General features: G+C 41.5%; 1 protein-coding gene across 1 annotated transcript; it reads left to right on the top strand.

Moving 5' to 3' along the window:
• Nucleotides 1-8,431: 8,431 nt before the first annotated feature.
• Nucleotides 8,432-22,724, top strand: CASP10 (caspase 10). Its single transcript, XM_034065699.1, has 10 exons — nt 8,432-8,794; nt 12,326-12,658; nt 12,799-12,898; nt 13,442-13,577; nt 14,337-14,425; nt 15,330-15,366; nt 16,574-16,662; nt 18,086-18,197; nt 18,999-19,503; nt 21,108-22,724. The coding sequence occupies exons 2-10, from the start codon at nt 12,348-12,350 to the stop codon at nt 21,277-21,279; spliced, it is 1,551 nt and encodes a 516-aa protein (XP_033921590.1). The 5' UTR covers nt 8,432-8,794; nt 12,326-12,347; the 3' UTR covers nt 21,280-22,724.
• The last annotated feature ends 120 nt before the right edge of the window (nt 22,725-22,844 follow it).

Consider the following 22,844-nt stretch of genomic DNA (forward strand, 5'->3'; position numbering starts at 1 on the left):
AAAGAAACAACCAACCCACAAATGCATTTTCAAGTAGCCACTATAACTGAACTCAAAATTTTTTTTTATGTGGCAAAGAGTAGATATCAAAGTTTAAAAAGTGCTTAGGAAACCTTCCTTATGTGATGTAGACCCATATTAAAAGCATACAAGGAGGAGAAATCCACTGAACAGGTTTTACCTTACAATCTTTTAACTATCCCCATAAAATGTTACTATTGACATATTTATTTATATTAATGTACTATTTAGTATTATATATGAAGTACATATTATGTTATTATGATTAAATACCCAGCTCTTTTTATTTTGTATTTTATTTGCATGTTAACTCTTGGAAGTTACATACACAGTTGTGAGGAAAAGAAATTTTTGCACAATTTAGAAAAGTAACTCACCTGTATTGCAAGCCTATGCATTCCATACTTTTATTTTTCCACTTCCTAAGCTATGATGTCCTCTTTTAAAAAGTTTCCGTATATTTTATTACAGCTTTGAATTGGGAAATTTAGCCCAAAAATTCATGTTATCAATGTGTTATTTGTGTAACTGAAATTTTATGTAGGCACAGGCATAGGAGGAAAAACAGAAAAGAATTTTTTGGAAAAATCAGACATTCTCTAAAAGCTTGTTCCCTATGAACATTAAAGCAAAAATATTAAATCTGATTTTGTTTTAGGTGCAGAAATAAATGCATCATAGTGGGGCAGGAAGAGGGGTCAGGTCTTTCTTCCATTTTACTGTTTTCTAAGAAAGGGCCCATTGAACTGGTCTTTTTCCTAAAATGGTGCCATCTTGCTTCTGGCATTAAAAATACTTGTGTCTTAAAACTACGTTCATGTGTATTCCACACACTCAAGTAGAGAATTTACTGCATTGCATCAGCAGAACAGTCTATATTATATGTGACAGGTAATAAAAATAACATTAATTTCTAAGCCTAAATATTTAATAACTCATTATCTTAGAATAAAGAAAAATTAATTTTGAAACTATACCTTGCTAATTTTTCATGGGGTAAGGATTATAAAATGACAGATTTGGACTCTTAGAAGTTACTTCCTGGAGTGGCTGGCAAATGAAGCTAATGGTGAAACAAATATTTCCTGTGGTTGTAGAAATAAGATAGGATTCCTAGTTACCATATGTATCAATGTGATGTTAATAAGTGTGATGTCTTTAATAAATTAACTTCACTTTTTCCCATTTCCCCTACTAGCTTTTGCATGTGATGAGCACTTCCGCTGCCTTGTAGACAACCAAAAGCAGGGAGAACAGAACAAAGAGGAGGCAGAGAGATGAGGGAAAGAAATACAGAAATTTCAATTGGGAACAAGAAGGGGAATGGCAGGGAGAACTAAGAGAAGAACAAATAGGGAAAAGAAGATTTGGAGGAGAAATACAGCATCAGTCCTGGAAAGAGGAAGAAGAAAGCAGGAGATAAGGGAGAAAAGTAAGAACAATAGAAGCTGTCCTTAAAGGATCTAATGATGTGGTGGGCTTTGTGGATTGGTGGTTTGGGGTTTGTTGGGGGTCGAGCATGGACGCTTGAACAGGCCTGCAGCAAGCTGTGAGAAAGTGAACTTCTGACCCCAGGTTAAAAGAAGAAGAAGTGTCAAGATCAGCAAAACAGGAATGCAATAACAAGATGCCACTAATTGCAGAAGCATGATGTAACACTAAGCTGAAGCGAAGGTGTGAAACCAATCAGGAGAGGTAAAGGGGAGTGTGTATCCCTCGTGGGCAAAGCGAGGCAGCCAATCAAGTAATGCGTGATCGCGTGTAAGACAGTATATTAAGAGCAGCCTTGTAATCAATAAACGGAGCATTTTGTGAACCTACATCGTATCGGTGTTTTCTCCCCTCCACCTGGCCGCGGCATTCTGGTGACCCCGACGTGATACCAGGAGAGAGAGAGACCGCGGACGAGAGAAGGTGGAGATCCCGGCTGCCCGAGAGAGGCAGGCTGTCCGAGAGGGGCAGGAAAGGAGCTCAAATTACGTGGCCACGGCTGACCGGTGAGTCAGGCAGACTGCGGTCTGGTTCAGGATGGGTTTCGCTGTATCAGCTATAGAAAAGGCTACGATAGAAGTGTAGCGAAGAAAACAGGGTACTCGATACCCCGACAGGAACTTGTGGACTTTTTATTTTGGTGCCGACGAAGGGGGTTGTTAGAAAATACGGGACAGTTATTCTCCAAAGATCAATGGCGTAAGATAGGGGAAGAATTGTGGGAGTCGGTGAAGCTTTTAATCTCGAGACTTGGGAGAAAATTACTAAGGAAGAAGCCCCTGATTTATGGATGTTTTCAGTCCTTCTTAAGGTGAAGGGAGCAACCCTTAAAGAGACAGACCTAAAGTTAATGTTGAAATGGTCAAAGACACGTTACCCAGAGATTTATAAGTCTACCGGATTTGAGATATCCTTGTGGAATGGGGCAGGAGTTAAGCTGTGGAATGCAGCCACGAAAGGCAATGATGCTGTGAAAAGTTTGTTAGTCATTTGGAGAACTGTTTTAGAGACGTTAAAGTCAAAAAAAAAAAAAAGAGATCATGGAGACCAGCGTGCCCCCCCCCCTCCCCCCCAAACCTCCGCTGGTTGCTGCCATGGCTGTGAAGACTGAAGATGAGGATGAAGACGATCCTTTCGACCTGAGCCCTGTTGACCCCGAGAAGGAGCCTGTGCAAGTTCATCAGTTTGCTGTTGCTGATCCTGAGATTCTGATGCCTGATAATGCCGATGCTGACCTGGATGGTGCTTTTGACCTGGAGCCTATTCATCCGGAAAAGAAGCCTGATTTATATCCCCCATATCCTCATGATAAATGGGTAGCTGTAAAGGGAGAAGTGAGATGGGTGGGGGATGTGGATGTATTGCACAGTTTCCTGTGGTGTGTGTGTTGATACAGTCTCTCTGTGATACTCATGTACTTGAAGTTGGTAAATATAAGTATGTCCATGTTTCTATCGACCCTTGCAGACCTTTATAGATATTGTTGGCAACTTCTTCTGACATAGGCTGGCCACCTGTGTCGGAACAAGTGTGCATTTTGGTCAGTAAAAAAGCCCAAGCCTCATGCGATGTGAGGGAGGCAGAGCCTCTGTGGGGATGCCCGCTAAGGTTGAGCCTGCCACCTTGCACTGTGATGATGCTTCTCGGAGCTGGTTTCCTGATAGTCTTTACAGGGTCCTTGTGCCACGTCCTGTATGTGGGACTGTGCAGTGGGAGCAATGATAGTCTGGATTTTGTGTTTCAAATACTGTAGTTGTGTGCAGTGTGCTTGTGGGATCCCATGTGTGCATATGTGTGTGTGTGTGTCTGTGTGTGTGTGTGATGAGGGCAGACAGTGTTCCGTATATTTTTGTTGTCAGGTTCATGTAAAAGTTTTAACAGGTAGCAGTTTAACCTTTCGGGCAAGAAAAGGTTAATGCAAAAGTGCAGTTGCCGACAGGCCGGTGGTTTTAGCTGTGAAAAGCAGGGTGAGTGACTTTGAAAAAAAAAAAACAAAAAAAAACAAAACAAACAAAAAAAAAACCAAAAAAATCACTTGAGGGCAACTGAAAAGTAACAGCTTGAATATGCATGCTTGTAAAGTAGCTATTATTAGAGGTTGTGATTTTGTGTATAAAACCACCTGTATTTACTAGCCAGTTGCTAATAAGAAACTATACCTTGTATTGTATGGAATTGTCACTTGTGAAAGAGATGTTAGAGCATGCAGATTTGCAGTAGCTGCTAGAAAATGCTAAGGTAAAAGCTAGAAAAATTCTAATATGATGGTAGTGTTATAAAGCAGGAAATTGAACAAATTAAGAGGGTGGGAGAACTCCACTGGTAAGAAGTTTCTTTGGTTAGTCCCTTGCTGTCATCAGCATCTTCAACATGCTGATGCACTCTGTGATAGTTACTCTGCTAATGTAAATCTGTGTGTGCTTTGCTATAGTAGTGACTTGTTACTGGGTTAAGCAGGTGAAACTCTGCATTGACAACAAGGTGCAAGGACAGAGATTGACCAAATGCCTGCTACCACAGTCAAGGGCAAGACTGGGTTGGCCTCTGTGTTTGCCACCAAGAAGAACCTTTAGCTCCGCTGTTGGCTGCAACCCAGCAGGCGTAGAGCGGTGGAGACACATGCCATGCCAGACCTTGATGTGAGGGATGGCCTCCGCTGTTATCAGAGAGCCATACAGGAGAAAAAGGGTAGGCCCAGCTGTGTACAGCTATCAACAGGACCATACTGACTGCCAGCGAAAAGTATAAAGCCGCAGAACAACATAAAGAAACAGCAATGATAGAAATCTGTGTAAAAACTTTGTAATATCTGTGCTATTATGTGTGACCATGGGTAATGGACAAGTGTACTGAGCACATCTGTTAAATCCCAACTATTCCAACTTGTTACATGGTGTGTAGGATTCACTGGTATGCCACATGTTATAAAGGTGACATCAAGTGACTTCAAATCAGACTAATCTTACTGAAATAATGCTGCCTAGAGTAGTGGGTTGTTATGTTACACAAGTCAAGCAGTGATAGAGCAGACACAATAAATTGTCAAAAACTTTTCGTAAAACTAAAAAGGGGGAGATGTGGAGACAGTGTTCTCACAGGAAAATGAATATTTGGTACATGAGGTCTGAATAACTCCGAGGGATACAGCAAGGCCGTGAGAGGCCCAAGGAAGCCTAAGCAAGCAAGATAAGAAGAAGCTGTAATTCACTGAGTTATGAGAACTGTGGACTGTTGGCAAGCGTTCGAGGTCAAGTTCTCACACCTGTGCTTAACCAATTATTTTAGTCACTAAGGGTCTTCAAGACAAGTATCCAATCATGATCTGCCAAATTGCTGTAGGTGTGTGTAAGCAATAGTATATAAGGAGTTAATGCTTTGCAATAAATGGCTTTTTGTCTGATCAAAAAAAAAAAAAAGGGGGAGTGTAACTCCTTGACTGTTAACACTGTACAGTTTACTTCTGCAGCTGCTTCACATCCCCTTTGCATTAGAATGCTTCTGGGCATGTGTTGCATGAATCTTTCTGATCATTCTGAATCTATTCACAAGAAGTTGTTTGAACTTAAAGAAAATATGAAAGAACTTACTGTAGAAACAAATCCTATAGACTCTTGGTTAAAATCGTTAGGAATAAGTAGTTGGTTAGGGAGTTTAATCATGATGTTTAGCGGACCAATAATGATTATGTTGTTAATTTTGTTTTTTGGACCTTCTTTGTTACGATGTATTATGCAACGCATGCAGCAGATGACGAACGCTTTATTTGAAAAAAGAGGGGGAGATGTTGGGGGTCGAGCATGGGCGCTTGAACAGGCCTGCAGCAAGCTGTGAGAAAGTGAACTTCTGACCCCAGGTTAAAAGAAGAAGAAGTGTCAAGATCAGCAAAACAGGAATGCAATAACAAGATGCCACTAATTGCAGAAGCATGATGTAACACTAAGCTGAAGCGAAGGTGTGAAACCAATCAGGAGAGGTAAAGGGGAGTGTGTATCCCTCGTGGACAAAGCGAGGCAGCCAATCAAGTAATGCGTGATCGCGTGTAAGACAGTATATTAAGAGCAGCCTTGTAATCAATAAACGGAGCATTTTGTGAACCTACATCGTATCGGTGTTTTCTCCCCTCCACCTGGCCGCGGCAGGGGTTTTGTTGAGTGTCACTAAATACAAGTATTTACTTAAAATATTAACAATAGGATATATTCTGTTTCCAACAGTTTTGTGACTATGTAGGTTTTGGGGTTATGAAGTGTACATGTTCTTCACCTTAGTGCATGACCCCTTCCTTAAGAAATGACAATGAAATGCTGTTTTGAAAACTGTAGAGGCTCCTGTAAATAACCCTTGCTGTGAAAAGGGGAGTCTCTTTGTGTCTGTCTGCTTGTGTTAGAAGTGGTCACAGCCTTCTTAATGATGAAAGAGTTGTGGGGACATGTAATGTATTGCACAGCATTCATGGATGTCAGATCCTCATTTTCCACATTGATGTCTTGACCTTCATTAGGTTTTTAAACCACAGTTTACTCATTCTGTGATCATTTGTCTAAGCAGTATTTATTGCCTTGACACCTTTTTCAAGGGTAGTGTGTGGGTAGATTGATTCCCTGTACTTGCTGCATAGTGAAAAGTAATGCTGAAGTCAGTATTTATTAACATACAGGAATTTTGTGATGCCACTTGTCTCACTCCACCCATAACTTTTTGTATATAACTTTTTGTATCCCTCTGTACACATTGCTGCACTGTGCACCTAAAATTTGAGTATGTAGGGTGACTGGACCCAAGGCATAGGTTGCATCAAGTTGTATGTGTATTGCAGGTAGAGTGGTTTAGTGGTATCAAAACTTACATTCAGTAGCCAAAGAAAAGAGGGGGAATAAATGATTCTGGATCCATCATGAGTTTAGGGTGCTAGCACAGGAACAGAAGAAGTGACATGCCTGTGGTCACAGGCTACCAAAATGTCTAGTTTTCAGACATATCAGTTGTTGAACAAGATAAAACAAGTCACTCTTCTGCTCCTGCATGGTCAATGCTTGTAACAAGGCTGTCAGAGTCACTGCTCCATGGCATTAACTTTGGCTTTTGACTTCTGGTAGCTAAAGTAGAAATTTCTTGTACTTCTGCATGTGCTGTATGTATGGAAGAGGGAAAAAAGAATTGGCAGAATATAGGTGATGCCTTTCAGTGGCTCAGAAGGTGAACCCGTGAGGCAGGAGATTCTGTGGTGTTCTGCACCAGAGTTAAGTTGCCTGATTTTTTTTCAGCCACCTGCATTGACCTGACTGAGCCATAAATCCAGTTTACTTTGTACTGATTGTTACACCTGTGTCTTACAATGGTTGCCAGCTCATTATCCAGAAAAGAAGTTCAAGAGGAAGTTACAATGCTAACAGTTGCAAAAGGAGCATGCTATGTGTCTGGGCTCCCTTTTCAATTCTGGATGTTACCAGTGACTCCTGTTACAGAAACCTGAGTCAGAGAAGCTTTTTATAACAGTTTCTGAGAATTCTTTTCTGATATCCAGAGTTTTAAATTTCTGACGTGCAGGATGATGTTGCTGAGAAGCACCACCATCTGTGAGGATGATCTGACTACGTTCCTTGTAAACTGCATCTCCTGTACTGAGTTACTTGACAGCTTTTCTGTGGCTGTTTTGGAGAAATGTCTTTATTTCAGCTTCTCTATTAGAATTCTGAATTAGACATTGCAAGTCTTTAAGGAATTTTGGTTTTGTAGATTGTGCTTTTCTGGTTTCTGCCACATTTTAAAATCTGTTACTCTGAGAGCATATTCTGTTTTGTAGAAACCTCATAGCAGCCTTCCAGCACCTAAAGGGGGCCTATAAGGATGCTGCAGAGAGACTCTTCATTAGGGACTGTAGTGACAGGACAAGGGGTAACAGGTTCAAACTTAAACAGCAGAGGTTTAGATTGGATATAAGGAAGAAGTTCTTTACTGTAAGGGTGGTGAGGCACTGGAATGGGTTGCCCAAGGAAGTTGTGAATGCCCCATCCCTGGCGGTGCTCAAGGCAGAGCTGGAGAGTGCTTTGGGTAACATGATTTAGTGTGAGGTGTCCCTGCCCATGGCAGGGGGGTTGGAACTTGATGATCTTAAGGTCTTTTCTAACTCTAACTATTCTATGATTCTATGATCATAAATGTGATTTGAATTGGTGCCATTAATAAAATAGCATGATTTAGAAAAACTGGTGCTGTTACTACTAAATTATAAATGCTGTATTTCAAGCCGAGTTTCTGAAGAAAATTTCTGCATGCAGTCAGACTGATTGTCCCTGCCTCTTAGGTCACAGTACAACCCTTGAATTCTTGGTCGACTCATCTTGTAGACCTCTACAGCTCGTTAAATTTGGCTGTGAAGTTCTACAGCACTATAAAAATGAGCTGACTGAATAAAGGACAGCAAGCCTTTTATTTTCAACAGACAACTCGGCCATTGTTGGTGTGTTGGACAGGAGCTCTTTGGCAAAAGCAAGGAGACTCCATTACTGTTCTGGCTCCACTGACGCGAGGGTATGGCGGCATACAGATGACGCGGGAAATGGTGAAAGCTCCGAGGAGCCAGTATACGGCGCTCCTCACCTTCCTCCTCCTCCTCCCTTTACTCTGCAGCAGGGCAGTGGAGGGGACACAGCCGCATAAAAACAGCACTGAAGGTCTCTCTTACACGCAGCACTCTCAAGCTGCCTGTCAGTGGAAAAACTCCGTCAGAAACGGGGTTTTGTCGGGCTTTTTGTGCTACGTAGCCTGCTTTAAAATGGCTTGACGGCAAAAGCGTTGCTGGTTTCGTCCCGGAAGCTTTGTCCGTAGCTATTCTTCATACTACTCTGGCGAAGTTCCTCCGCCGGGGGCGGGCAGGCAGCTCACAGTTCCTGACGGCGACTGCTCCGAGGGGCCGGCCGGTTGCCCGTGAGCGGGATGGAGGGAGGGAGGAAGGGAAAGGGAGCCCGCCCTGCCGCCGCAGCCGCGGGTAACCTTCCGTAGACGAGCCCCCAACTCCTTTCCTAGATGGACTCTGTCCCACTTCCCCTCCTCCACCGGGATGCCGCCTCAGTCGTGCACAACCCCGGGTTGGTGGCGCCCACAATCCTGGTTCCGGCAGAGCGCAGGGCTCAGCGCCGCTCCGCAGGGGGTGCTGGGATCATGACTCAGCACTTCGGCATGCACCGCCGAGTGGCTGGGAAATAGACTGGGAAGTGCTGAGCGCCGCCCCTCGAGTAGTTGTTGGGAGAGGGGACGGTGTCTGTCGAAATTCATGTAGGAGGTAAGAAAGAGGGGACTGAAGTGGAGAGGGAATGAAGGGAGGTTCCAGCTCCCGAAGCCGAAACCTAGCCAATTCCTTCCGGTATTGCGTGTCTGCCTCTGGGCTGCCCGCGGGGCTGCAGCCGTATACTCCTCTTGGTTATGGGACTGGGCTTCAGCATTCCTTGTGCCCCTTAGTTTTATTTTCGGGTTGTTTTTTGGGTTGCTTCGGGTTGGGTTGGGTTGGTTTTTTTAGTACATTCTGAAATCTTTTTGCCTGGGAGTGCCCCTATCAGTCAAACTTAAAAAAAAGAACTCTCAGAATCCTTATTACTTGTTTTATGTGATTTTCTTTCCTGAGCATATTGCGAAACATGAATTGGAAACGCTGATACATCATTTTTCTGCGTATTAATGTTCTGTCTGCTAATGTCCTGCTAGCTCTACCTGTAAATACCAGGGTGAGCCGCGGCAAGCCTAGGGAGCAGGTAGGTCTTGGGTCCACTGTGTTAGTACTTAGCATCAAGTTTTTTTACTGGAATAGGGATTGATTGATTGTTTCTTTGCTTTAGGACTCTGTTGTCATTTGCTTTCTTGTTTTGTTTTGTTTTTTTTTTTTACCGTGTGTTTTACAAATGCATGAGTTGGTAGAGAGTTCTAAGAATAGTGTAATAGTAAGCTGAGCAGGGGATGTACAGGCGAGTGAGCACTGTTCCTTTTTGTTGTGCTGGGAGAGAGGGCCAGCCCAGCCTGCCCTCAGTGCGGAGCTGGGGAAGAGAGGTTACAGATAGCTAGTAAATGCAGCACATGTACAGAGGGTATTCCAATGTTTGGAATTAAAATCTCTTTCCAAGAATGGCAGCAACACAGACTTCAAAACTCTTTTAAAGAAATTAGAATCATAGACTCATAGAATAGTTAGGGTTGGAAAGGACCTTAAGATCATCTAGTTCCAACCCCCCTGCCATGGGCAGGGACACCTCACACTAAACCATGTCACCCAAAGCACTCTCCAGCTCTGCCTTGAGCACCACCAGGGATGGAGCATTCACAACTTCCTTGGGCAACCCATTCCAGTACCTCACCACCCTTACAGTAAAGAATTTCCTCCTTATATCCTGTCTAAACTTCCCCTGTTTAAGTTTGAACCCATTACCCCTTGTCCTGTCACTACAGTCCCTAATGAAGAGTCTCTCTGCAGCATCCTTATAGGCCCCCTTCAGGTGCTGGAAGGCTGCTATGAAGTCTTCATGCAGCCTTCTCCAGGCTGAACAGCCCCAACTTTCTCAGCCTGTCTTCATATGAAAGGTGCTCCAGTCCCCTGATCATCCTCGTGGCCCTCTTCTGGACATGTTCTAACAGTTCCATGTCCTTTTTATGTTGAGGACACCAGAACTGCACACAATACTCCAAGTGGGGTCTCACAAGAGCAGAGTAGAGGGGCAGGATCACATCCTTTGACCTGCTGGTCACGCTCCTTTTGATGCAGCCCAGGATACGGTTGGCTTTCTGGGCTGCGAGCGCACACTGAAGCCGGTTCATGTTAGTTTTCTCATCGACAACACCTTAAAGTCCTTCTCCGCAGGGCTGCTCTGAATCTTCTCTGGCCAACCTGTAGCTGTGCCTGGGATTGCTCCGACCCAGGTGTAGGACCTTGCACTTGGCATGGTTAAACTTCATAAGGTTGGCACCAGCCCACCTCACAAGTGTGTCAAGGTCCCTCAGGATGGCATTCTTTCCCTTCCAGTGTATCAACCAAACCACACAGCTTGGTGTTTAGTGCTGGGTCTTGCTTTAGTTTGATTTGACAATGAAATTACAATGAAACTTGTCCCTGTTTCCTTAAGACAATTTTTTTTTGACTCAACTGAAGTAATTTACTGTAAATTCTCAATTGTCATTGTCGTGTACAATGCCAAAGCCCAGCCGGTAACTCAGAGCCACACAGCCACTTGCTCACTCCCCCCTCCTTCTTTCTCCCCCCACTCTGGGAGGGAGTGGGAGGAGAATGGAAAGAATGTAACTTGCATGGGTTGTGATGACCCTCCAGTAACTAAGGTATAACACAAACCACAGCTGCTACCACCAATGATAAGGATGATAAGAGAAATAACAAAGGCAGAGAACACAACCCCTAACCACCTGCTGACTGATACGCAGCCCAACAAGAGCAGCGATCTGGGCCTTCCAGATTTATATACTGGCCCCCAGTTTATATACTGGCTGTGATATGCTGTGGTATGGAATACCCCTTTTGCTAGTTTGGGTCAGGTGTCCTGTCTCTCCCAGCTTCCTACGCTCCACTGGCAGAGCATGAGACTGAAAAAGCCCTTGGTCAGAGTAAACATTACTTAACACACCAATGTTTTTAGTTGTTGCTATCAACACTGTTTTAAGGCTAAAGTTGAAAACACAGCACTGCACCAGCTACAAAGAAGGAGAAAAATGGCTGCTACAGCTGAACCCAGAACAATCATAATTCAGTTTGAACCTGGGTTATATAGGCTTGTTTAGGCAATAATCAATACAATTTAAGTTATTCTACTAAATGTAGTTCATTAAAGCGTGTGGATAGGGTTTTGAAGTAGCTTTTAGCTAAACAAATTTAAAGTCTGATTTACTGTGAAGTTACATAATTTCTGGTTATAGCTAACAGGCTGAGACCTGAACCTTTCTGATAGCACCTTAAGTGAAGAGGGTGTAACTACACATGCCATTTTATATGAGTACAGAAGGAATGTGCAGAACAGTTATTGAGCTATGGGAGACCAAGTACAGGAAAAAGCAATCTATTATTTTTTTGGTGCATAGGCTCTGACTTGTGACTTGGGGACTGTTGCATTTTTGTGTTCAGAGGCATATAGAAAATATAATCCCTGAGTCCAGATGCCCAATTATGAAAACAAAGTTTGGCAGAACCAAGGAATCCTAAAACTGAGTGCTGAATGCTGTTAGATTTTTGTTCACGTACTTATAAGGGAGTCTTTATGGTATTCCTATGCCAAATGTGAAATACTGTCTGGTAGCAAGATATGACTGGGAGTATTTGGATGCTCCGCAGCTTCATGGTGTGGAGCCTTCTTGAGTGTTAGCCTTGTAACAGAGGAACACCTCCCTGCTACAGCCAGAGAAGAATGAGCCCTTGGACTGCAGAGCAAGGAATAAGTGTGAACCACTGTGCTCTCTCCACTAAGAGCTGTAATAAGTAACTGCAAGGACTCTTTCCACCTACAATGGAAAGAAGCAAAGATATAAACATGAAAGATATTTGAAGGAAACAATGGAACCTAGGGACCTCTTGAGGTCATGTATCCCAGGTTTCTGCTTGGAGCAGGGCTGACTTCAAATTTAGAGCTGGGTTGTTCAAAGACCAAATCTGGACTTTGTTGTTGTCTTGTGTTTGGAGAAGGAAATAAGTTTCAAATTTATTTAAAAGGGAACTCCCCTTCTGCACAGAATTTCATCCAAACTGGTGTTGGATGAAATCTTATTACAAGGATTATTATATTGAAAATTCTAGTATTACTAGCGTTTGCTTTCTGCTTTCTGTTAGGGAGACCGTTGGTTCCAGCAACATGGATGATGTCAGCTTGAAGTTCCATCAGCAGCTTCTGTTCATTGATGAAAGTCTGGTGGCTGAAGATGTAGCAGCTTTAAAATTTCTCTGTACTGACTTTCTTCCCTTCAGAAAACTAGAAGGGGTGAAGTCAGCAGTGGACATCTTTGAGCTTCTCATGGCTGAAGAATATCTGAATGAGAAAGATACTTTCCTGCTAGCTGAACTCTTATACACAATTAAATGTCATTCCTTGCTCAAAAAACTTGGTTATACCAAGGAGAAAGTGCAGGAATGTCTGCATGAGAAGGGAAGAGTGTCTCCTTACAGGTAAGCTTGCAGCGGGATTCCGCTCTCTCCATTACTTTCATCTATGCCACACTTTTCCCTTTCCATTTTTAAATTCTCAGATAGCTTTTAGTTTCTATACCATCTTCTGTTCTGCTTTTATCTTACTGGATCTCTTACAGGCAGATGCTGTATGAATTGTCAGAGAACATTACTAATGACATGTTGAAGGATATCATATTCCTCCTGAAAAACTGTCTTCCAAAGCGACGGATAACTCTGGTATGTGAAGAGAGACAAATATGTATATGGTGAGAATGGAAGAAGCAGGGGGGAAATAGGAGGAAAAGGATGAAAAGTATTTGACAGAGTAGGGCATAATCTGCAGCTAGGCTGGTCAGTATTTATAGGATTAGCAAGGAGGATTCTGTTGACAGATAAGTATGGAATTTGGTGGTTTGCGCCAAGGTCAGTCACTGACAGTCTGCAGTCCACAGATCATAAAACAGTGGCAAATCAAAATCTTTACAAGACTTGAGCCATCTGCAAAGGAGACTCATGTCTGTATGTCTTTGGTACCATTTCACAGCAATAAAGCCTTCTTAAAACCGAGAGTCATTAAAGTGGTTTGGGTGAATCTGTTTGAACAAGACCATATCAAATAATAACACAGCCAGTAGCTTTCCATGGAGCAATATTTCCACCTTCCACAGTGATGTAAAACTGACCCTTTGGATATTGTCATAGGAAGCAAAGCAGATACTAGTGTAGGTTTTGAGTTCTAAGGAGCAATAACCATGTTTTTGTTCTCTTTTTGGCTGTCAGTCTGCTCTGGAATTGCTGATTTTATTGGAAAAACAGAGCCTCTTAACTGAGAACAATGTACAGATACTGGAGGAAATCTGTGTGCATGTTTCACCCAATCTTCTGGAAAGAGTAAACTGCTACAAAAGGGCAAAAGGTGAGAAATTCAGAGTTGGAAAGTGCATTTACTAAAATACAGGAAGCACTAGAAGGGCTTGGGCAACTGAACCTCAAGATCCTATGTTTGGATTGCTGGAACAGGAACTAGAGAGGGATCACACATCTTCATGCACAAATTTGCCTTAACAGTCTCTAGCCTGTTTTACTTTCTACCTGAATTCCAGTAGGGACATACTGGAATATCTGAGGCCCCACAGGGGCATACAGAACAGGACATACAGAACAGGCTGGAAAACTGAAAATCTATTTATAGTTCTGTTGCACTTCTCCATTTCCCTATGAATAGTATTGAAATGATTTAAGAATATACACTACAACAAAGCAGTTGCCTGCTAATAAGATAGTGAAGCAAACTGTGTGCATGTGTATTTGAAGTGGTAGGCTCTGTTATTAAATGTGTGATACGTATTATCAGGGTGTATACTGCAGTTCGTAATATTCCTTCATTTAGTATCCTGAAGTGACTATAAGCATACTGGAGAAAATGTTCTATTTATTTAAACACTGGGAAGCAAGTTCCAGGAAATACAAAGCTACTTGCACCCCAATAGGTGCAACAGCACTGAGTGTTTTGTGGGTTCCATTCCCACGTGCTTTCTGAGCATGTTTCAAAGTTGCTTTCTATTTTAATGTATCTCTCAGTAAGCATTAGTACACATTTGCCTAATGTGCAGATTCATACTGGTTTAACTAGAAGGCACTTGTCTTCTCTCTTTTTGTCTCTTTCTGCTCTTAGTGTCTCTGTCTCAGCAGGAGAACACTCTGCCAATTGAGGAAATTTCACTGTCTCACACTGGAGACATCAAAGTATTCGCTTTCTCAGAGGTACACTGCAGTACATATTGCAAGCTTTCCTTTTAGTGGTTTAAGGGGTTGGGGGTTTTTAGCCCTTATTTTAAAACCATAATGGCTGTGTTTTTGCTAAATCTTACTTGGTTTAGAAATGGAAAAAGCATATTTTTTCAGCATGTAAGAAATGCAATTGCATATAATATCAAATAGTGGAAGACAAAAATACTATTAGTCATATGCAGCTGGGGGGGAAAAATTATGTTAGAGAGATGAGTGAGAGCAAAAGCTAGACACGGCCTTCTAGAGAATGGGTTAGTCATTTGGTGCTGTGTCCTGGTTTAACCCCATTTGGCAGCTAAGTACCAAAAAGCCAATTGCTCCCTCCTTTCCGACCTTGCCTGTGGAATGAGGAGGAGAATCAGAAAAAGGTAAAACCAATAGGTTAAGATAAGAACAGTTTAATAATTGAAATAAATTAAAATAACATTTTTTTTCCATGTGGTATAATAAACCATTGACACTTTACTGTTATGTTTCTACTTAGAACAATTTATAGAATTCTATGAACTCTATGTTTTTATAGAATTCACTATCCAAGAAAATTGTTATAGGACCTTGTTGGGAGCTTTATTTTGCTTATAGTGACCGCATATACCTAGAGTGAGAGGATCATTTGGAAGTGAAAGAAAATTCAGTGCTGTTTCCCTTGATCCTTCATAAAAAAAGATAGCTATTTCCAGCTTTGTGAGATTTGCTGTAATTGGGAAGTCTTTTGTAATTTCATTATTAAATGCTTTACTGTTCTTAGGAATTCAGTATTTTTCCTACTCTCTACTTAAAAAGCTCTGTATTAAGCCTATTTTGCCAAGATTTCGATGAAAACTTGTTACATATAACCATGATTTTTAACATGATATTCCCCGTATTCAAAATACAGGAGACCTCGATCAAGTCTGTCGGTTCTAATATCAATGGTAAGAATGTCTGAAAGAATGTTTTGTTTTTATTTTCTTTGCTTAATGTTGCATCCCTTTACTTTCTCTGGGAAATTTCTAGCATTTGAATAAATGCAACACACCCTGCTGTCTTCTTGGAAGGCTGTTTTGCTGCATGCACGTATAGATTTGAAGGATTTCAGTTCTTACAGAAAAGAGGCAAGAAAAAATTGGCAAATCCTTTGTATTTTGCCAGTCCCTTACTAGAAACTAATGCGTTTTTTTTGGGAAGTGAGATAATGGCTGGTCTGATTAGTAGCAAAGAGATTATTTCTTTCTTGAAAACAAAACCCAAGTTTTCTGTTTAAATATCCCTGGGAGGACAAGAGAATGGGACACTCCAATTGTTTATAAAACAGTGATGTTAGTTTTTTGGGTGCAGGTCTTCACTTCTAACTTTTTTTGCTGCGTAGATTGTTACTTTGATGGGCTTGGGATTGTTGCGTGTTGAAGATGGATGGTTTTGAACGCATTAACTAGTGTATGAATTGTACAAAAGGAGACAGGTATTTTAGGGCATTTAGAAGGAGAAGTAAATGAAGCAGCAATAAATAAAATTGCATTTTTGGATCAGCTCTCTGAAAAGATTCCATACAAATAACAGTGAATAGTTTGTGTTCATCTTTGTGACTCCACATCGAATAGACCAGCTGCAGAGTGTAGCAGTACAACATCTGTCAACTCTTACCCTCTTTCAAGCTCTGTCAGCGCAGCCTTGCTCTGAAAGTCAGTCTGAGAGTTGGTATCAGTGATTCGGGAACAAAACAGAACAAAGCAGATCTCTAGCGGGAGCTTCGGTAGTAACACTGCAGATCCTTCTTACAAGACAGTTTATTTCTAAGCTGATTTCCAAATGAAAAAATTAATTTGAATGTCTCAGAGTCTCTCCTTATAGCATGGGTGCTTTTGTTCCACAATGCCAATACAAACAGAAGCCTTGCCTTTGTCACAAGAATCATATTATATATGTAATAAAAATAACTGGAGACGTGTTCAGATTAGGTCCTTTAAACATGATGACGCTATTTTGTACGGAGGAATTATTCCTTTCAATGAAACGGTATTTCAAATACAAAAAATCCTGTATTATAGCTAAACTCATTTTTGTTACATCCACCAATGTTGGATTTTTCTTCATAAATACTTGTGCTGTTTTGGTTTGATGGGTTTGTGGTTTTTTTTCTAGATAACAAAGAAGCATGTCTTACCCTAGGCTTGTCTGAAATAAAGCTGGAGCTGCCTGGAGAAATCAGCAATGCAGAAAATGAATCCAAGGTTTGAGACAATCTTTTAAATCCTTATCTTTTTGAATACTTGGATGTGTGAGGTCTAGGTGTGTAATGACATTGATCATGCAAGGACATGTGAGAAGTCTGCACATCTCATGAAGTTTTTTGAATTGTCTGGTCAACTGGAATGTTTCAGAGAATATTTTAACCTTTATCCACACATTAGTGCACCTGCTTATCTTCCTGCTACAGGCAAAACACTGGCATTTTCTTAAGTTGTGCATTTTGGAGATGGCAGCAGAATGTGCAAGACAAAAACGTAGCTTCACAGTTCTCTTTCTAAATCTGGCTTAGAAAAAGCTTCAGAGCATCTTGAAATTAAGTCACAAGGGGTGGTATGCAAAGACCTTTTGAGAAGAATAAAAGAAGGCAAGAGTTTTTAGTAAGCTACTGCAGGCTTATAACAATCTTCCTCGGTAAAACATAGGTCTTGGTACAGCAGAAAATACCTCTTTTGTGAGATCCCTTCTTAGAAGGGTTGTGCACACTCGTTAACCTTGCACAGCAGCGTAACTACTGGATTCTCCCCCTGGCTTTTTTCTCTGGCATGGATATTGAGGAAGCAAGTTACTGTGGTGGTTTATAGCCACTTAATTTTTTGCAGTTCTGTGCTATAACCTATCTTTTCATCAACAGTTTTTTTGACTTCTGTAGCAAAGGTACTTGTTGCTGCTGTTGCAGGAGCTTGGAGTGCTGCCTTAGTTTTGTTCTGCTAAAATGCACAAAAGCAGGTGTATGTTGCTCTTTAGTGAGCAGAAAGGAGCTGGAGTGGTGAAAGTTTTTGATTTCAGTCCAAGGTTGAACTTGAAGAGATGGTCACTGGAGTTTTGGTGACTTTTCAGTTTCTAAAACGTTCTTTGTTAAGAGCGGGAAGTGGCTTTTAAAGTCTTAGCAAAACTGGTAGCGTAGCAGGTTCATGCACTTGTGGGATCTCTGTTGTGCTTGTATGCCTTTCTAGTGGGTCAGTGTGAGCCACCATCTCTCTGTATTCATGGCTGCTTTTGAAAGAACAACTCAGATGTCTGATGTTGTATAGGTTCATTGTGAACCCTGTGCCATCTGAAGTTAAAACATCGCCATGACCTTGGAAACAGCTGAGGACTTCTGTCCCCATCATCAGTTCAGCTTGCAGTGTTTGGCTGCTGAATCCTCCCTTTTCCATGCAGATGACCAACCCAGCTGCCAAACCCTTTCTCTGCAGTTCTATAGTATGGTAACAGAGTGTGCTCGAGGTTTCAGGCATGTCTTTTCACACAAGAATGCATGATTGAGTTGCAGCTTTTCAAAAGTAGCATACAGTCTTAGGTGCCTCTAATTTTTGGATGCCAATTTTGAGGCATATTAAGGAAATAGGAGTAAATTGAATAAACTAATAGAGGCTGTAAGCTTTTTTCCTCTCTTTTCTACAGAAGATGAAAAGCTACAAAATGGATGGACCACACAGAGGATTTTGTCTTGTTATTAATAATGTCAAATTCGATAAGTCTCTTAGTGAAAGGAAGGGTTCTTTCAAAGATGCTGGTAAGTTATGAAGTGAGATTTTTTGGAAGATGAGTCTTTGTTCTGCCATGTGAGTTGAGTGTCAAATATTTCTCTGTTTTTTATTGTCTGTATTTTAGTTAATATTCTTAAAGACTAAAGTGTTTGATATAAGTTAATGTGTCATTTGTGTATGGTGGGTGAGAGAGGCTTAAAGGAAAAGTAACTACAGTTCCTGATGCGGTTGGATCATTCTTGAATAATGTTGAGAATCTCTTTACTTACCCTTTATCTGTAACTCTAATCAAGAACTAAAACTAAAGCCATCGTTCTACATCGTATAATGCAAAATTCCATAATCAAGCAACTCTGTGCATACTTCTTATTTTATTCTGTTCCTTTGTTTATCAATTGTGTATGAAACTCTTAATATTAGTTTCAGTAAACTGCAACTGAAAAATAATGATGTGAGGAAGGTAAGATCTGAACTGAAACTCTGGTGGGGGGATGCCTCATATTTTCCAGTGTCATTTGTGAGCTCAGTATGTCATTATACACGTAAATTTTCATTATATTTTCTGAAAGTTTTCTAGAAAAACCCAGGAATTCTGAGCTGATGCCATCTTTTTTTATTCCTGTTAACCTTTGGTTGATACTAAAGTCTTTATTTATATACATATAAAGATAGATATATATATATATATTTATACCCTTTTTATAGTATAGGGGTGAATCTGCAGAAGGTGTGAGGTCTTTCCTGATTCAGATTAGTTTTCACAGTGACTTTATAAAATTGTTTACTAGTGCCTCAGTTTTTCCTTTTATTTTTGTTTTCAATTGCAGAGGAACTGGAGCGAGTATTCACATGGCTTGGTCTGGATGTGAGGACTTACACAGATCTGACATCTCAGAAGATTAAAGAGCTCATGCAAACTTGGCAGGAGGTGCAAGATCACAAAGACAGGGACTGTTTTATATGTTGTATTCTATCTCATGGAGAGTCAGGAGCCATCTATGGGAAAGATGAGGAACTTGTATCGATCCGCACAATCATGTCCTACTTCACTGCAACACAGTGTCCACAGCTGGCAGAAAAACCCAAACTCTTCTTTATCCAAGCATGCCAGGGTAAAGAGATACAGTGTGCTGTGCCGCTTAAAACTGATGCACGAATTCCAGACTTGTGTTCTATGCAGCAGAGCTATTCTGCTTCTGAAAGTATTCCTGAAGAGGCTGATTTCCTCCTAGGCATGGCCACAATTGATGGATATGTCTCCTTCCGGCATATTCAACAGGGTGCCTGGTATATTCAGGCCCTGTGCAGCAAGCTACAGCTGTTAGTACCAAGGTAAATACTTTGCTTAGCTCTTCCATGGAGAAATGAGAGGAACTTCCCCCTTCTCTTTAACTCCAAAGGCAAATTCACACAGGAATGCTAACCCATGTTCTGCAGTGGACAGTATTAGTTGAAATGATGATTTGTTTGCTTGCACTGATGCAGTTACATTTGTGGTGGATTGACCCTGGCTGGACACCAGGTGCCTACCAAAGCCACTCTGTCAGTTGGACAGGGGAGAGAAAGTATAATTAGAGGTTTATGAGTTGAGATGAGGACAGGGAGAAATCATTCACCAATTACTGCCACAGGCAAAAGAGACTCAGCTTAAGTGAAATTAGATGTGATTTATTGTCAAGCAGATCGGAGTTGAATACCGAAAAAAGAAACCAGATCTTAATCCCTCCCCTCTCCCTTCTCCCTGGGCTTACCTTCATTCCTGAATTCTCTACCTCCTGCAGTGCAGCAGTGCAGGGGGATGGAGAATGGGGGATGCAGACAATTTGTCTTTTTTCTGCTGCTCTTTCTCCCTCAAGTTGAGGACACATCACACTCTTCCTCTGGTCCAGTGTGCGGTCTCTCCCACAGGAAGCAGTTTTCCATGAGCTTCCCCAGTGTGAGTCCTTCCCACTGGCTGCAATTGTACAGGATCTGTTCCGGCATTGGTCCCTTCAGTGGGTGCAGTCCTTCAGGGACAGACTGCTCCAGTGTGGGTCCCCCAGGGCATCACAAGTCCTGCCAAGTGAATCTGCTCCATCCTGGGCTCCTCTGAACATGGGCCCACAGGTCCTGCCAGGAGGCTGCTGCAGTGCAGGCTTCCCATGGAAACAGTCTCCCTTGGGCATCCCCCTGCTCCAGCGTGGGGTCCTCCATGGGCTGCAGGTGGATATCTGCTCCCCTATTAATCTCCATGGGCTGCACGGGCACAGCCTGCCTCACTACAGTCTTCCCCAGGGTCTGCAGAGGAATCTCGGCTCTGCTGCCTGGAGAATCTCCTCCCCTCCCTCTGCACTGATCTTGAAGTGTGCAGAGCTGTTGCTCCCACATATTCTTGATGCTCTCTCCAGCTGCCATTGCTGCTGCGTGGTACCTCTCTCCACTTCTTAAATATGTTCTCATGGAGATGCTACCACCATTGTAGGTGAGTCTGTCTGGAGCCAGCTGGCATTGGTTCTGTTGGACACAGGAAAAGCTTCTCACAGAAGCCACCCTTGTAGCTACTCCTCCCTTCCCACTGCCACATAAATGCAGTAAAATATTAACCCTGCTAGAGTCATAGAGATGATCTGAGGGATGTGATGTTTATTGTAAAATCCTCCAGACCTCCTATCTTTAAGGCAGAAACATCTGTTTCTTGAGTGGATTTAGGTAAAAATACTTCATAACATTATTTTTCTTTAATGGTTAAATCAAGCAAGACATGAAGAAAAGGTCTTTTGTTTTTCATGTGACTCAAAGGAGAACAAAAGAGAAATTTGGAGAACAGGATCTGGTTTTTGTGTTTTAAATGTTTGTACTGTATCTTCCGGGTGATCTGGGAGGTGTTCAATAGAGTGCCATCTGCTTGTTATAATAACTGTTTTTTATTTTTGCCTTTGCTCTCCTTCTGTCCGTAGGGGTGAAGATATTTTGTCAATTCTTACAGAAGTTAATGAAGATGTGGCCAGACGTGTTGACCGCTTAGGCACAAAGAAGCAGATGCCCCTACCAGCATATACCTTAACAAGAAAACTTATATTCCCAATACCTAGAGACCCTCCTCCTTCACAGCAGTATGGAGGCTTTTGAAATACATCCTTTTATCAGCGCATTTCACTTAAATGCCATTCGCCACATTCCTGATTTAAGGGAGGTATCCAGAATCCTGAGGAACTGTTAGCTTCAAGACAAAGTGTCAAATTTTGTTTTCCATCCTGGGAAACTGGAGGAGATGCAATTAAAACAATCCATGTGCTAGCTAATTTCATCATCTACAGTGTTATCAGGGCTGGGAGAAGCATGCATCAGTCATGTTAAGTGTTTTTGTACCTACAAAGATTACAGATACAGGGGTTTTTTTCTGACAGCAGGAGGGTTGCAGGTAGCCTTCCGTATCTAGTCCAGTGTTGTTAACAGTCTGGTTTAGGCTCATTGTGATTTAGTTTGCAGGCTGTCAATTTTAAAGCCCACGTCTAAATCCACTAGGTATGTTCACAGAGAAAGACAAAGGTGGAAAGGAAGAGGAAAAAGCTTAATAGTAAGTGGAAAAGGACTTTCATCTGAATTTAAATTATGTTTAACTTAATGGAGCACTAGGTAAGTACTGAGATCAGTAATTTGTTTCATGATGCACACTGGTATCATGTAATGGTGAATTTAAACTTGGTGTACCAGGACATCTTTCCAGAACTGATTTAAGCCAAGATGCCGCATAGTATTTCTGCTGTGAAACCTTGGGAACTGTCATTTGCCCAGTCCCTTCTGGAAGAAGGTTTTAGGGCAGAAGATTTACACACTATGAAACATGACATTCAGTAGTGTATCTGTATAGGTTTATCAAATTGATTAACTTTCTTAAGCGTTAAATTTTCTGATTATCGTTTCTTGTTTTAAGATCTAAAATGCAGCAACATGAGAAACAGATCTCTTTGCTTATGTTTGTAAAAGAGCATTTTGTGAGTTAAATGGAATTTGTCACGTAGTCATGTAATGAGTATTTATTATGTATGCCTGTGTCCTTCTTGTTTGTTACTGCATTAAATTCGTATTTCTTTTTGAGAGCTTGGAGAGGTAAAAATAATGTACTGGGGTAAGCCTTATCTTTGTTTCATACTGGCAAAACACTGGTTGTTGCAGATGATTAATGGCTGTAAGTTAGGGTGAAGATTTGAAAGAGGGCTGTCTAGTGCTGTTGAATGCAATTTTTAGCTTGCAATCTTCAGGATTTTTAGGAGGGGAGTTTTGCATCCTACACAGCATTGAAATGCAGCCAGTTGCCAAAACATAATGGTCATCTTTTTATCATGATAGTATGTGACCCATCACATTTTGAGTCTCCTGAGCTGCCACGCTTGAAGTCCCATCTGTGCCACAGACAGAAAATGGTTTACCTCTTAGTAGAATTTATAACATACCGTAGTAGAATCACAAAGTTTCTGGCTCAAAATTACTGTTTGTACTTGCTGCACTCTTGTATGTTTGGGTGACAGTGGAATTTTTATCACTACAGAGTAAACATGATCATTTTGACCTTATTTTGTGTGGGTTCTTCTTTCATTTTTAAGTGTGGTGGACAGAAAACATCGTTGTGTTGTCTTGCTTTCTCTGTAGAGACTTCTGTGTGGGTAATCTCAATTGTAATCGTATGTAAGTAA

Source organism: Melopsittacus undulatus, chromosome 8 (genome assembly GCF_012275295.1).
Source record: "Melopsittacus undulatus isolate bMelUnd1 chromosome 8, bMelUnd1.mat.Z, whole genome shotgun sequence".
NCBI classification, from domain to species: domain Eukaryota; kingdom Metazoa; phylum Chordata; class Aves; order Psittaciformes; family Psittaculidae; genus Melopsittacus; species Melopsittacus undulatus.

Bases quoted from the DNA above. Each gene is read 5' to 3' on its own strand.
- CASP10 (XM_034065699.1), top strand. From the start codon at position 12,348: ATGGATGATGTCAGCTTGAAGTTCCATCAGCAGCTTCTGTTCATTGAT. The intron at 16,663-18,085 runs GTTTGAGACAAT...TCTTTTCTACAG, and splicing joins ATGCAGAAAATGAATCCAAG to AAGATGAAAAGCTACAAAAT. The intron at 19,504-21,107 runs GTAAATACTTTG...TTCTGTCCGTAG, and splicing joins CTACAGCTGTTAGTACCAAG to GGGTGAAGATATTTTGTCAA.